At 55.1% G+C, this 13,838-nt stretch overlaps 1 protein-coding gene across 1 annotated transcript in view; it reads right to left on the reverse strand.

The window, feature by feature from the left end:
* Positions 1-13,838, reverse strand: part of GRIK3 (glutamate ionotropic receptor kainate type subunit 3) — a 112,268-nt gene that overhangs the window by 16,475 nt on the left and 81,955 nt on the right. The window contains exon 12 of the mRNA XM_044419473.1: positions 381-499. Within this exon, the coding sequence (XP_044275408.1) occupies positions 381-499 (119 nt within the window). The remainder of the gene's footprint in view (positions 1-380; positions 500-13,838) is intronic.

The following is a 13,838-nucleotide window of genomic DNA, read 5'->3' on the forward strand; positions in this document are numbered from 1 at the left end:
CCGGAAGAGGTGGGCGCCCGCAGCCAGAGGCTCGTGAGGCTGCTGGGGAGAGCGGGGGGCGGGAGCCGCTGTGGCAGCGCGCCTTGACAAGCGCTCCTGTAATTGTTACAAGACAAACTCCACCATTTCAAACCCAATGTCTTTGCTCATCATGGTGGGATGACAGAGACTCGGTGCTGCCGCCGTGCCGAGCCATGGCAGCGAGAGAGAGGAGGCACAACATTATTTTTCTTGCTCGTCACTTTTTTTGACAAGTGCAACTGCGTTGATCGTGCACCTGTCAACGAGGCAAACATGTGCGCCAGCTCAGAGCGCAGCGCTGCGCAGGCGGGGTTGGCAGGGCGGCTCTCCTGGGGTGCGGGGGGGGGGGGGGGGCATACCTTGCTGCATGAGGGCTCCCATTCCAAACCAGAAGCTGTTGAGGAGGGTGAAGTTATTCTCCACGATGTCTGAGCCCGGGTTGCAGGGGTGGGCGTCGTACCACTCGTACGGGCTGAACCTGCATGCGAAGGAAGAAGGGAGGAGGCTGTCAGGGCCGGCCGGGGCTCATGGGATGGGTCGAACTGGGGAGGGGAGGTACGGCCGGAACATGTGTCACCACCGGGCCCAGTGCTGACCCCTCAGGGCAATCTCTGAGGCAGCCCCTTCCGGCTTGGTGGACCCCCGAGAGGGATCCTTGCCGGGGAAGCCCAGAGCCTTGGGCTCCCGGCTGATTCCCACCGGCAGAGCAACGTGTGGCTGGACCACTCCCGCTCTTCCGGCAGAGCTGGGTGAATGTTCAGGCGGTGGCACCAGCTGCACTTAGGACAAAGACTTACTGGGGTGAATTGCACAAGCCAGCTTCTTCCAAAAAGCCTTTTTCTGCAGAATTGGATGAAGCTTGCAGGTGTTGTTGCTCTGACCAGACAAGTCCTACCAGGTTTCAGGCAGAGGGAGAGATGCCGGGCCTGGTGCAAAGCAGCCGTGGCCACCAGCCGAGGTTTCCAGGCAAACAAACAAACAAGCAAGCAAGCAAACCAACCATTTCTCTGTGCTTTGGGGGGTGTCATTTGCACAAAAGCAGCACATGTCATGGGGGCGGCTGGCCCCTGGGAGAAGCATGTCTGCTCGTTTGTCAACAGATGTGGCCTCATCAGCCAAAGTGCCACCAAGGGCATGCACAGTAATTGAAAAAAGTAATCCTGGACACAATAAAAATAGCAACATTAAAAACTGTGAAACATTAGAATGCTAAAGTTACCAGATAAGTTATGTTACAAAATTAAGTGATTTCTTAAACACAATTACCAGTGCAGACGTGCCTGGCACCTTTCAAACTGACTTGGAGAAAGGCTACCAAGGGACCTGCCACCCCTCCTGCTGCTGTGGGCATTTTGCATGTGCCCTGGTGGGGGTGCTCCTTAGAAAGTCATGCGCAGAAATTCGGAAGGGCAAGTCCAGGGCTGGAGGTGAGCCCAAGGGAGAGACCGCCTGAGCTAGGCAAGCGGCCCTGGGCACCGCTGCTCCCTGAAATCCAGCTGAACAGCGGTGGGGGGCGGTGCGTGTGCGCACGGCCTGCGCCCCACTCCGCACGCATCCACCTGCCACAGGTCTTTTTGGGCTGTGGCTGGCTTCTTCCCGACAGGAGCAGGCCTGGTGAGGCCAGCTCCCTGGGTAGCCTGTTCATGCTCAGCATGCAGAGCTCCGTGACGCAGCCGGGGGCACAGAGGCACCTGGAGGGGTCATGTTTCCGTCCCCCGGCCCATCTCTGCTTTGGTTGCAGCGGTCACAAGGGATGCACCCGCCCACGCGCCGCGGGGAACGTGCAGACAGAGCGCAAGGGGAGCCTCGCCGGACGGAGGCCAGAAAAGGAAACGTGGACTGCACGTCAAGCCGGCCCACACAGCCTGGGCCAGCCGGAGCATCGGTGGGGTGCTCACATGCAGTGCCAGCCCTTCGCCAGCGTCCTGGGGAGGCGGCGCTTTCCGGCCAAGCGTGGGCGGGGGGGACCTTGACCTTTCCTTCGCACTGGCAGGCCTACCTGCCAACTGGCCCTAGAGTTTGGTCTCTTCCACTTAAGGTGAGGTTCCTCTCCCCAGTCAGCGCATTTCCAGACCTTCACCCCGGGTGGCCCGTGCGGGGCACTCGTCTTGCATTTCCACTTTGGGCCTGCTTGTCAGTTCTGATGATAATTTTCTGTTTTGTACACTAAATATAAATTACCATCTATGACCGCATGGTGATAGATGCATTTGTCCGAATCCAGCTTTGGTCCTGCTGCTTTGATGGCTTCGGAGTTGCCTGGGCTGTCAGAACAACCACGTAAATCCAACCAATGCAGGCCTATAAATCTCAATTATCAGCAAAAAAGGGCCTTCCCAAGGATGGAATAATGACCTGGGCAGTCTCACTTGGCCAATCAATGGAGAGCCTTGTTCTTCTATATTTCATTATTATTATTATAACATTTCTATGCTGCCCCTTGCCGAAGCCTCGGGGTGGCTTACAACACAATACAATACAAAAATAACAATATAAAATTAAAATTAATAATATAAAATAAATAAAAAATATAAACGATATAAAAGAAGTTATAAAAGAAAAGAAAAGAAGTCGCCCTGGCCAGATAAGTAAGTAAATATTGTTAACAATTAAAATGACGTTTAAATAAAAAGGTCTTCACCTGGCGCCGAAAAACAAATAACGACGGCACCAGGCAGACCTCTCTGGGGAGCACATTCCATAGATTGGGCGCCACCACAGAGAAAGCCCTCCTCTGAGTACCTACCCTCCTAATTTCTTTCACAGAGGGTTCCCGGAGAAGGGCCTCTCCCGCAGATCTCAAGGGGCGGTCGGGCATATATGGATGTAAGCGCTCCTTCAGGTAACCAGTTCCCAAGCCGTTTAGGGCTTTATAGGTCATAAGCAACACCTTGAATTTGGCCCGGACTTCAATGGGAAGCCAGTGAAGCTGTCGGAGGACTGGAGTCATGTGAACATAACGCCCCGTCCCTGTCAGCAACCTGGCAGCTCTATTTTGAACCAACTGAAGTATCCGGACCGTCTTCAAGGGAAGCCCCATGTAAAGCACATTGCAGAAGTCCAGGCGGGAAGTCACCAGCGCGTGTGTCACCGTCGCCAGGCAGTCGTACTCCAGGTAGGGGCACAGCTGATTAATCAGCTGAAGCTGAAGGAAGGTGCTCCTCGCCACTGCTGTCACCTGAGCTTCCAATGAAAGCTCCGGGTCGAGGAGTACTCCTAAGCTGCAGACCTTGTCCCTAAGAGGGCGTGCAACCCCATTCAGGGCCAGGTCAAATCCACCCTCTCCGAAGCCCGATCCGCCAACCAACAGGACCTCCGTCTTGTCTGGATTGAGCTTCAGTTTATTGGCCCTCATCCAGCCTATTACCTCGGCCAGGCACCGGTTCAGCACAGCCACTGCCTCACCTGGATTGGTGGAGAACGAGAGGTAGAGCTGGGTATCATCAGCGTACTGATGATTCCGCAGCCCACACCTCCTGATGACCTCTCCCAGCGGTTTCATGTAGACGTTAAACAGCAAAGGGGACAAAATGGAGCCCTGCGGAACTCCATGGCATAGCTGCCATGGCGCAGAGCCATAGTCCCCCAGCACCACCTTCTGGAACCGGCCGTCGAGATAGGAGCGGAACCACTGCAAGGCAGTGCCTCCAACCCCCAATCCCGCTAGCCTATCCAGAAGGATACCCTGGTCGATGGTATCGAAAGCCGCCGAGAGTCCAGAAGAACCAACAGGGGCGCACTCCCCCCGTCCTTCTCCCTGCACAGGTCATCGTACAGGGCGACCAAGGCAGATTCAGATGAGGGATCCTGGGTCTCGGGCCATGCTTCATTCAGCAGAAATTGTCGTTTTGATATGGACACCACCATATCTCTTTAATAAGCGCTTAATTGGGCCAGCCAGTGGTCGGCAACGCACCACTGTCTGTGCATCTCTGCCTCATATGTTTTGGCAATGCCCAAGAGCAGCTTCGAGTTGGGCGGAAGTAATAAGCCGGATAAATCTTGTGACGAAATGCCCTTTAATACTTAAGGATACGCATGTTATTTTGAATTACCTATCCATCTCTTGGAATTCTACACAAGGTCAAAGTAAACAGATATTCTGTGTCTTTTAACAGATTAAAGACAAATATTTCAACCCTAGAGGGAGAAATGCCCCTCTGCAATAGCACGATGGGTGCAACATTTAATGAAATTTTTAATTTTTGAATGGGTAGCCTTTTGGCATAATTTACAAATAGATACATATATGGCTGCAAGGAGTGTCTTTGCTGAACCGTGGAACAGTAGGGCTGGAAGGGGCCAGAAGGCCTCCAGCCCAACCCCGCTCCGTGCAGGACTCCCGGCTCAGCCACCCCCTCCCAGGGCTGTCCGGCTGCATCCTGAATGCCTCCCGCACAGGGGAGCCCGCCACCTCCCGGGGTCGCCGGTCCCACTGCCATACTTAGAAACATAGTAACAGAGCAAGCCAGAAGGGACCTCCTGGGCCATCTAGTCTGACCCCTGGCTCCAGCCAGCTCCACTCATGACATGCCTGCCATGGGCATGTCCAGCGTAACACCCTCACCAATGGGGCTTCAAGCACCTCCCGTGGAAGCCCATTCCATGCCCGAGGAGTCCTTACCATCGGGAAGCACTTAGAAACACAGAAACAGAGCGAGTCAGAAGGGGCTCCCAGGCCATCTAGTCTGACCCCTGGCTCCAGCCGGCTCCGCTCACGCCATGCCCACCACGTGCACGTCCAGCCTACCCTCGGAATGCCCTCAATGATGGGGCCTCAGCCACCTCCCGGGGAAGCCCGTTCCATGCCCCCGGGGTCAGGAATACTGCCTCGCCTCCAACTGAAGCTTGGCACCCCAAGCTTTGCTTCTGTACCGGCCAGGAAGCCCTTGGTGGTGCTCCACTGGAACCTGGCTTCCTGCAGCTTGAGCCTGTTTGCTCCATGTCCTCCCCTTTGATCTGGGCCTTCCCCGTGTGACCGTCTTTCCAGTCCTGGAAGAGTGCTATCCTACCTCCCCCCAGGCTTCTCTTCCCAAGGCTAAGCGTGCCCAGTTCTTTAAAATCTCCTCGCAGGGCAAGGATCATCCTTGCTGCCCTCCTCTGAGCCCTTTCGGAAGTCTACACAGAGTTACCTTCAGTAACAATAGTATGTTCTGCGATGTATTATATACAGTGCAGCTGTTATATACTACAGGGATATACAGTGGTACCTCAGGTCACAAACGCCTCACTTCATGACCAAATCAGGCCGCGAACAGAAATTTTGGCAAAATTTTGCCTCAGGTCATGAACTCCACATCGGGTGACCATCGCGATCGCCCCCGTCTTCCCTGCACAATTGTACTTGGGGGTGGGGGAGATGGCCACGATTGTGGTTGTGCTCGTGCAGGGAAGACAGGCAAAACTGCAGTCATGCTGGGGGGGGGGGGGGGGGAGGGCCGCGATCCCCCCTGTTTTCCCTGCCCGAACATGTTCGCGACTGGGACCACCCCCCCCCCCACAGCACAATCGCTATCGCACGATTATTGTTTGGCCTCTCCCTCCAAACAGTAACCTCCCCCCCACCAAGGTCAGTCTTCTCTACTGTACAGTACTTTGCTACTTGTTGTTCTTTCTCACTTTGTTCCAAATTTTTGTGATTAAAAAATGGTTACAGAACGGATTAACCTCATTTACACTGAACCTTGTGGGGAAATTGGACTTGGCTCACGACCAATTTGGGTCACGACCAGAGTCCTGGAACGGATTAAGTTTGTGAGCCGAGGCTCATATATGTAGTTAATGCTCCGGATCTTTTTCCATTTTTTTCAAAAATTGGGAAAAGGTCCGTCAGGCAGGAAGGAGCATTCCGTGCGGCACAGGAGGGCTGAACATAAGCAAACAGGGACGCTCCCTGCTTGGAGAAGCTCAGCACCTCCTTCCCAATTGCAGGGGCCCTTCACCTGCTAAACCCCAGCAGAGAAGGGGGGCCCTCGCCCGTCCACGCACTGTGTGCTCCATCCGGCCCAGGCTGGCCTTGCCAGGTTCACCTGCCCTGACCCCCCAGGGCCGTTTGTCTGCGTGCAGAGTCACCTGGACTCCGGGGCGGCCCCGATGCATCTGGGATTCAACAGAGGAGCTGAACGTTCCCTGAAAGGAGCTTCCTGAGAGAAATCAATGTGGGTCTTTTTCGCCATGTGCATGTGGCGGTTCTTGCCCAACCCACCCAGTTCTTCCCACGGCTGCTTGTTATGTGGTCCTGGTAGGAATGACGGAAGTGCTTTTAGGGGCCCTTGTTTCCCTGAATGTCCTAGGCAAACGGTGGGGGGGGGGGGGGGGGTGGAAGGCTTTTGGTTCAGCCCTGCAAAATGTACAGCAAGGCATGGATGGATGAACTGAAATGCTGATCGTGGGCACGGCTGCTTGCATGGGACGCGGAGATGAAGTTCTCTGCCATTTCTGGGAACTGTCGGGTGGTCAGTTATCTATTCTGTCCTGCTTTTTGTTAATTCTTTTAAAGCACACAGAAAGTTGCATTTGGATTGTGCACATTTTCTCTTAAGAACCTATGTTTTGCACCTGTTCCCTAAATGGGCAATCTTTATGCCTTTCCCTCTAAGACTGGCATTTCTGAGCCAAGAACAGGGCTGCTAAATGCAGAGGAGTGTGCAGCCTTCCAATCCGCATACGTGTCTGGAAATGTGGGTGAGGTCCACTCGCACAGAGATGCCGACTGAGCAAGATTTTCCAGCATCCCTGCGTGGCTGCCGCCTGAGCCCAAAGCTACCTCTGGTGACGACAGGCCTGTTCAGGGCCACTGCTCCTCTTCTGCCTGCTCCTCGGACCTGCAGTGCACCTCTCCTGGCCCCGAGCTATTGCAATCGAACTCAGGCCCCTGTGCTTCCCTTACATGGATGGCAGTTTGCCAGCACTGCTGAGAGTGTGAACGGTTTGAGGAACCACATGAAAATAGCAATCAAATGCAAAATGTTTCCCACCTTCTTCCACACTGGTTCAGGGGGCATGAGCTGAGAAAATGATTCTGAAACCCTAAGCTGCAGGAGGCCCAGGGCCCATTTCACCCCCAGTCCCCGTGGCCTGCAGTATGTGAGCCCCTCCAAAAGGAAAAAAGAACTAAAGGGAGAGGCGGTTCTTTAGGCACTCCATAGGTGACTGCTACGGATTTATCAATTTATTCTATTTACATGCTGCCCCACTAGCCACAGACTCTTTGGACAGCTGACAGATGCCACTTCCGAGGCTTCGGCGAATGGGGCGGCACAGAAGTTCCCCTAATAAATAAATAAATTTCTCATGCACCCGCCCCCTTTAAAGAACATTGTGGGGTGGCAGGTGTGAAGGGGCAAAGAAATAGAGAAATACACTGGAGCCATTCAGAAAGAAACTGGGCAGCCCTCTGAGTGGACGCTGTGACTTGGTGTCCTGCAAGGGCAGGGGGCTGGACTTGACCGCCTCCATGGCCCCTCCCAGCTCTGCTATTCTACGAATGTCTAGGGCTGCAATGCTGAAAAAGGAGCTGCCTGGGGCAAACCACCCCACCGACCGATGTCACTCCCCCTCCAGCTGCTGTGACCACACAGCCACACACAGCACAGGGTTCGTACCCCAGCCTCTCCCAGGGATCTCCCAACCTCTTTGTGCTGGCACATCAAGAGTGCAGCCCAGAAAGACTCCCAGCCTGGGACCAGCTGCATTTCTCCCCGGCATGGAAGATGTGGCCTGTGCGTCCATGCGCCCAACAAACCTAGAGCCAGGGGAGCAGCGGGCTGCCCGTGGGTCTCCCTGCTCCCATTGCAGAAAGCGGGCAGGGGAGGTGAGCACAGGCCTCAGGAAGGAGCTGAGCGTGGGCTGAGCGTGGAGGTCCTGGGCCAGGGCAGGGGTGCCTCGCCCCTTCAGACCTGCATCTTTGACTTTATCACAAGACCTGCATTTCACAACATGATTAAATTAAATGCAGCATAATTAGCATAATTGTTTTGGAACCAAACCGATTAATTATCATCCTCAATTCTCCTCTAAAAAGCCTCACAGCTTTGTAACAATCCTGTCTCCTCCAATCCCCAGGCTGTGATAAAAATTAGGAGAACCGGGAGGGGCAGGGGGAGGGGGAGGCTACTTCAGAGTAATATTATTTTGCCTCATTCATTCCTTGGCATTTAAGCAGACAACAGGCTCGCTAATTGCAGAGGGGCCTCGGCTTTCCCAGGCAATAAGGTCTGGGAACAATGTGATACAAGAGAAGGATACAGAAGGGGCTGATTGGAGCTGGGAACCCAGATTGCCCAGCCCGTTCAGACAGAAAGGGTGGTGCGTGTGTGTTGCAGTTGTTGCCCAGGAACGAGGCGCAGCAAGCTGCAATTAGATATTGTCACTCACATCCCTGCCTCGACTGCACCACAGAGCGAGGGCCAGGCAAAAGCGGCCTAGCAGACGTCATTCTCCGGCTCTCGCCTTGATGACATTTGGTGGCTTCTGGCTGCAGCACCATCAATGAGCTTCAAAGCCCTATTAAAGGCTCTGATGGATCAAAACGTCACCATTTCTGGTTTCCTGGCAGCCACAGAGCTGTGACCTATGACGGAGCTGATAGAGGTCTTTATGTGCTGGGAGGGAGCGTGTGCTCTGAGAGCGGTTTGTGTCTTTGAATTAGGGTATGCCAATTCGGGCAACGTTGTCCCTGCAGGCGAGAATTACAGAGCCCAGTGAAGGTCAAGAGCAGAAAATGGTCTTATTATCTCCGAGGGTGACAAATCCTATGCTGGAGCCTTCTCTGCACCTGCTTTCCGCCATACAGCCTTTGTACAGCCCTAATTACGCTGAAGGCCAGGTGTTGCTGAAAGACACAACAGCCTGAGGATGAATGACATAAAAGAAGGTAATTTGGGGGAAAAGTTGTGGTCATAGGAAGTTTAATTGAAACCAGGCCAAGGAGGGAAAGCATTGGAGAGAAATCAGCTCAGAAAAAATAATAAATATCCAGTGGTGTGGCTGGGGAATTGTTTGGTTGGAAATAATAGGAAGAAAAACCCCTAATAGTTAAGAAAATGGATGGAGAGATATAGAAACAAAACTTAATGGAAGAATGAAATAGATGAATTAATTTTCTTCTACTACAGCATGACCAAATGCAAAAAGAGAACAGAATTAATTCATTCTTCTGCTAAAAAGGCTCACCGTTTCAAAAAGCGGGGGGGGGGGGGGTTGGCACATTGTGCTTCATGGAGGAACAGATGTGAATGAATACACCTAATAAATCTTTCCCAGTTCTGTGTTTTAAATATTTTATGACACTGTAGTTTAGTGACCAAGGCTGGTCCAGGGCATGTTGCTGCATGAAGCAGGGCCAAGCCAAGCTATTCCCACTCCTCAAGCCACGCCTGCGGCATCCAGGTTCTGGTTTCTGCCACCAGCTGCCCCAGCCCCACCTGCAGCAGCCTGAAAAGGTTCCGGCATCCAGCAGGCCGTGGACTGCGCTCATTCCTCACGTGGGTTTCCCATCTGGCTTCCCTTCTTTCTGTCGTTTGGGTTAGCGCCTGCTATTATCATAATTCCCATGGAATGATTACAATAATTCTACTGGATTTATTGTGAGTCACTCTGATGACTTCAAAGTGGAAAACAGGCTACAAATATTTAGCATGAACAAAATCTGGATGGGAAAATTGAACAGAACCGATCTAACAGGAGGGAAGTCCTGTAGGTGGGCAGACTCTGTGATTTGCTCTTGGGGACGCGACTGCCCTTCGATGGGATCCACTCCCCCTGAACGATCACTGCATGGTTTGGGAGCACACTCCAGGCCGCGCGGCCTGCGGAGAGTCACCGAGAACCGCAGCCAGTGGGAAGCGCTGCGGCCGCGCGCTGGCCGGGCGAGGCGATCCTTCTGCTCGTTCGGGGTGAGCTGTGCTGGATCCCCGCTTGTCCCAAGGCGCTGGTCTGACGCTCTAAACCTCCTGAGACTTGGGCACTACGTGGACAGTCTTCTCTACGTGTTCTTCCCCTTCTTAAGTTACGGGAAGCCAGGTCCTGGCTGGGCACTGGGCAGAACTTTCCGACTGCCAGAGCAGCGCAGCAACGGGAGCGATGGCCTGGGGAGGCGGTGCCCCCCCCCGCCCCGGAGGCATCCAGGAGGCAGCTGGGCAGCCCTCGCACAGGGATGCTTCCCCCTGGGGTCCTGAGCTGAGCAGGGATGCAACGCAACGGCTCGACGGGCCACTTGCTGCTCTGCTAGTCCAGGATGCTGCCCCCAGCCCCTCGTGCGACTTCCCCGCCTGGCCCTTGTCCTGGATTACTCAGGGGCCTGAGACCAGGGGCCTTATGCTGGGGGCCTCTTCTGGAAGGCCCCCTGGCTGAGGTTTGTCAAGCGCTGCCTAGCCCAAACTGGCTGTTCAGGAAAGCCCAACCTCTCCCTCGCCTTACTGCGCATACAAGCCATTTTTCCTTCTCAGCATCTTTTCTTTCATCTTTGGACTTGCCTTTGGACTTGCCTTTGGCTAGATGGAGGGGATGCAGTGGGTGTGGTTTACCTGGATTTCAGCAAGGCTTTTGACAAAGTGCCCCATGATATCCTGGTGGAGAAACTGAGGAGTTTTGGGATTCACCAAAGGACTGTCCGGTGGATTAGGGCATGGATGACTGACCGAAAGCAGAGGGTAACCATTAGTGGGGAATTGTCGGGATGGCTGCCAGTGACAAGCGGGGTCCCCCAGGGCTCTGTCCGGGGGCCAATCCTCTTTAATCTTTTCATCAATGACATGGAAGAAGGGGTGAACAGTCTGCTGATCAAATTCGCAGACAACACTAAAATGGGGGCAGTGGCCACAATTGAGGAGCAGGTACTCCAGATCCAAAAGGATCTGGACAGACTATGGAAGTGGGCAGGAGGCAACAGGAACGCGTTCAATGTGGAGAAGTGCAACGTCTTGCACTTGGGGCACAGGAATGGGTGTCACAAGTACAGGTTAGGGGACAAGAGGCTGGAGAGCAGCACTTGTAGAAGGGACCTCAGGGTGCTGGTTGACTGCAGGCTAGACATGAGCCAGCCGTGTGATGCGGTGGTTGCATAGCCAGAAGCATGGCTTCTAGATCAAGAGAGGTATTACTACCACTCTATACAACTCTGGTGCGCCCGCAACTGGAGTATTGTGCTCAGTTTTGGGCCCCTCGTTGCAGAAAGGATATAGCCAGGTTAGAGTCAGTGCAGCGTAGGGCCACAAGGTTGGTGGCCGGTTTGCAGGGGATGGGGTATGAGGCAAAACTGAGGGAACAGGGTCTCTTCAGCCTGGAGAACAGGAGACTCAGAGGGGATATGTTGACAAAATACAGGTATGTGAGGGGGTGTCACATGGAGATGGGTAGAGACCTGTTCTCCCCTGCAGAGGAAGGCAGGACGCGCTCCAACGGAGCCAAGCTCAGGGAGCCAAGGTTCCATTTGGATGCCAGAAGCACTTCCTGACAGTCAGGACCCCGAGGGTGTGGAATGGGCTTCCACAGGAGGTGGTTGAGGCCCCACCAGTGAGGGTGTTCAAGGACAGGCTGGATGTGCACATGGTGGGCATGTCGTGAGTGGGGTTGGCTGGAGCCGGGGGTCAGACTAGGTGGCCCAGGAGACCCCTTCTGACTCGCTCTGTCTCTGTGTTTCTGTGATTTGGGATTTTGGAAGCTTTTTCTGATGTTTGTTCACTGAATGTTGTGGATTTGGATTTATTGGATGCTCTGGCTGTCTGCGTGCGCCTGGGCCCAACTCAAGGCTGCGCTATAAAGCCCCGAGTGGCTTGTGGCTGCAACAGCAGGTGGGTTGCCTTGCCCAGCCAGGACCCCTCTGGACCCCTCAGGCAACAGCAGGGGCTTTCCTCCCAGAGAGTCCGCCCAGCCGTGTGGCGGCTGGTAGCAGAGGAGAGGGTGTTCGTGGCAGTTAACGTGTCTGATGGGGCACTTCTGCCTGCCTCTTAGCAGAGCTATTTTTAATTGCCAGTGCTTTAGCCATTTCTCTGTTTTTAATTGTGCATTCTGAAATCTGATATCATGTATTAGTCTCTGTTTTTGTGGCTTGTATTTTTATGAATTGCTTTGGCTACTGGGTGGAATAGAAAGAACTAGAATTACAATTTAGAAGAGGAGGAGGAGGAACACTGCTTTGCATTTTGTTTAGGGAAAAATTTGGGGCATACGTTTTTAAAAAGGAAAAAGCAGACAAACGTTTACTGTGCTTCCTTTTGTATTATTCTGTGGGGGAAGCCAGGCTTTCTCTAGTTAAGACTGCAAGATGGTTCCCAGCCTGAGGCCAGGCAGGTGAATGGTGAGGTCAACCCTGGATTTCGTGGCCGTCCCATGTGCACAGACGTCTCCTCTCCCCCCACCCCCGCACGATGATCTCATCCTCGGGCTCCCCTGGAGCCTCAGTGCAGGGGTCTCTCACTCCTCGGACAGGAGCGACTCCTCCAGGTCACCTGATGCACCTGCTCGGGGACCCTCCCACCCCTCCAAGAAGGCAGTCAAGATGTGCCGGGAAGCAAACCCGGTGGCTGCCCGCACAGCTGATTTTCACAAGAGCATTGCATGAAATTAGGGTATGAGGCGCTAAGCTCAGGTAATTGCCACCAAGTGCAGCCGTGGCCCCCGGGAGTGGCGGTGCAGCCCCTTGGCCAAGCCTGAGCATGTGCACTCGGTGTGGGGGGGGGGCAACGGGGCAAGGAGCCCACGGCTCAGTCTGCTCCCGGCTCCCTGGGAGGCCCGGGCTGGGCAGGCTGCCTCCACGGGCCCCCGGTGCCCCCCCGCCTGCTCCCTTCCCACATCAGGAAGGGGGTCCAGCCTCCTTGACGACCGCCGGGCGGAGGTCCACGCACCTCGCCGCTCCACGCTGCACTCTTGCTCTCCGTGGCAGCACCGACGAGGCCGCCCACGGCCCCTCCGCAGGGCTCTGCCCCTGCACGCCCACCACTGGGCACGGGGCTGCCCTGGGGCTCAGCCCGCCGACTGTGCGCACGCGCCGGGGCCTCTTCCCCAGAGCTGCAGCAGGGCACACCTCAGCCCTGCCCGGGAAGGCAGGCTCAGGGCACAGCTGGCTAGTGAGGGGGGAAGCCCAGGCGCGCCCCCCGCGGCCTGGGTGCAGCTGGTGCGGCAGCCTGCTGCCCGGGCCCGGGGCCTGCAGCACCGACGGACGGCCGCCTGCCTCTGCGGCTCAGCACTGGCACACGCGTGCCCCTGGGGGAGGCACTCTGGCTCGGCCCCCACTTCGGCAGCCACCAAGCGAGGGGGTGCAGCAACCCTGCAGTCCATCGCTCCATACTGCCAGGGGGTGCAAAGGGCGGTGGGAGTCCTGCACCCTGAGGGTCAGTCTGGAGAGTCTTCAGACTAGTATAGCAGAATATAAGTGGAACGGACAAACAAACAAACAAACAAATGCTGTGGGGAAGAAAGAGCAGCAGGACAAGCTACACGTGCCAAAATGCCCTCTTAAAGCGGCCCAGGCCCCGGCTCTCTTGCTTGGGCCGCCCTTGCTCCAGACACTTCTCTGAGTAGGGGGGAGCGGGAGAGGCAGCGGCACCCAGCGGGAGCATCTTGGCTTGGCCAGCACCGGCCATCATGGGTGTCACGGGTACAGGATGGGGGACAAGTGGCTGGAGAGCAGCACTGGTGAAAGGGACCTCAAGGTGCTGGTCGACTGCAGGCTGAACATGAGCCAGCAGTGTGATGCGGTGGCCAAGAGGGCGAACGCCACCCTTGGTTGCAGAGCCAGAAGTGTGGCTTCCAGATCTAGGGTGGTGTTGCTACTGCTCCGCACAATTCTGGTGCACCCACAACTGGAATACTGTGTC

Source organism: Varanus komodoensis, unplaced genomic scaffold (assembly GCF_004798865.1).
Source record: "Varanus komodoensis strain SLA01 unplaced genomic scaffold, ASM479886v1 scaffold103, whole genome shotgun sequence".
NCBI lineage: Eukaryota > Metazoa > Chordata > Lepidosauria > Squamata > Varanidae > Varanus > Varanus komodoensis.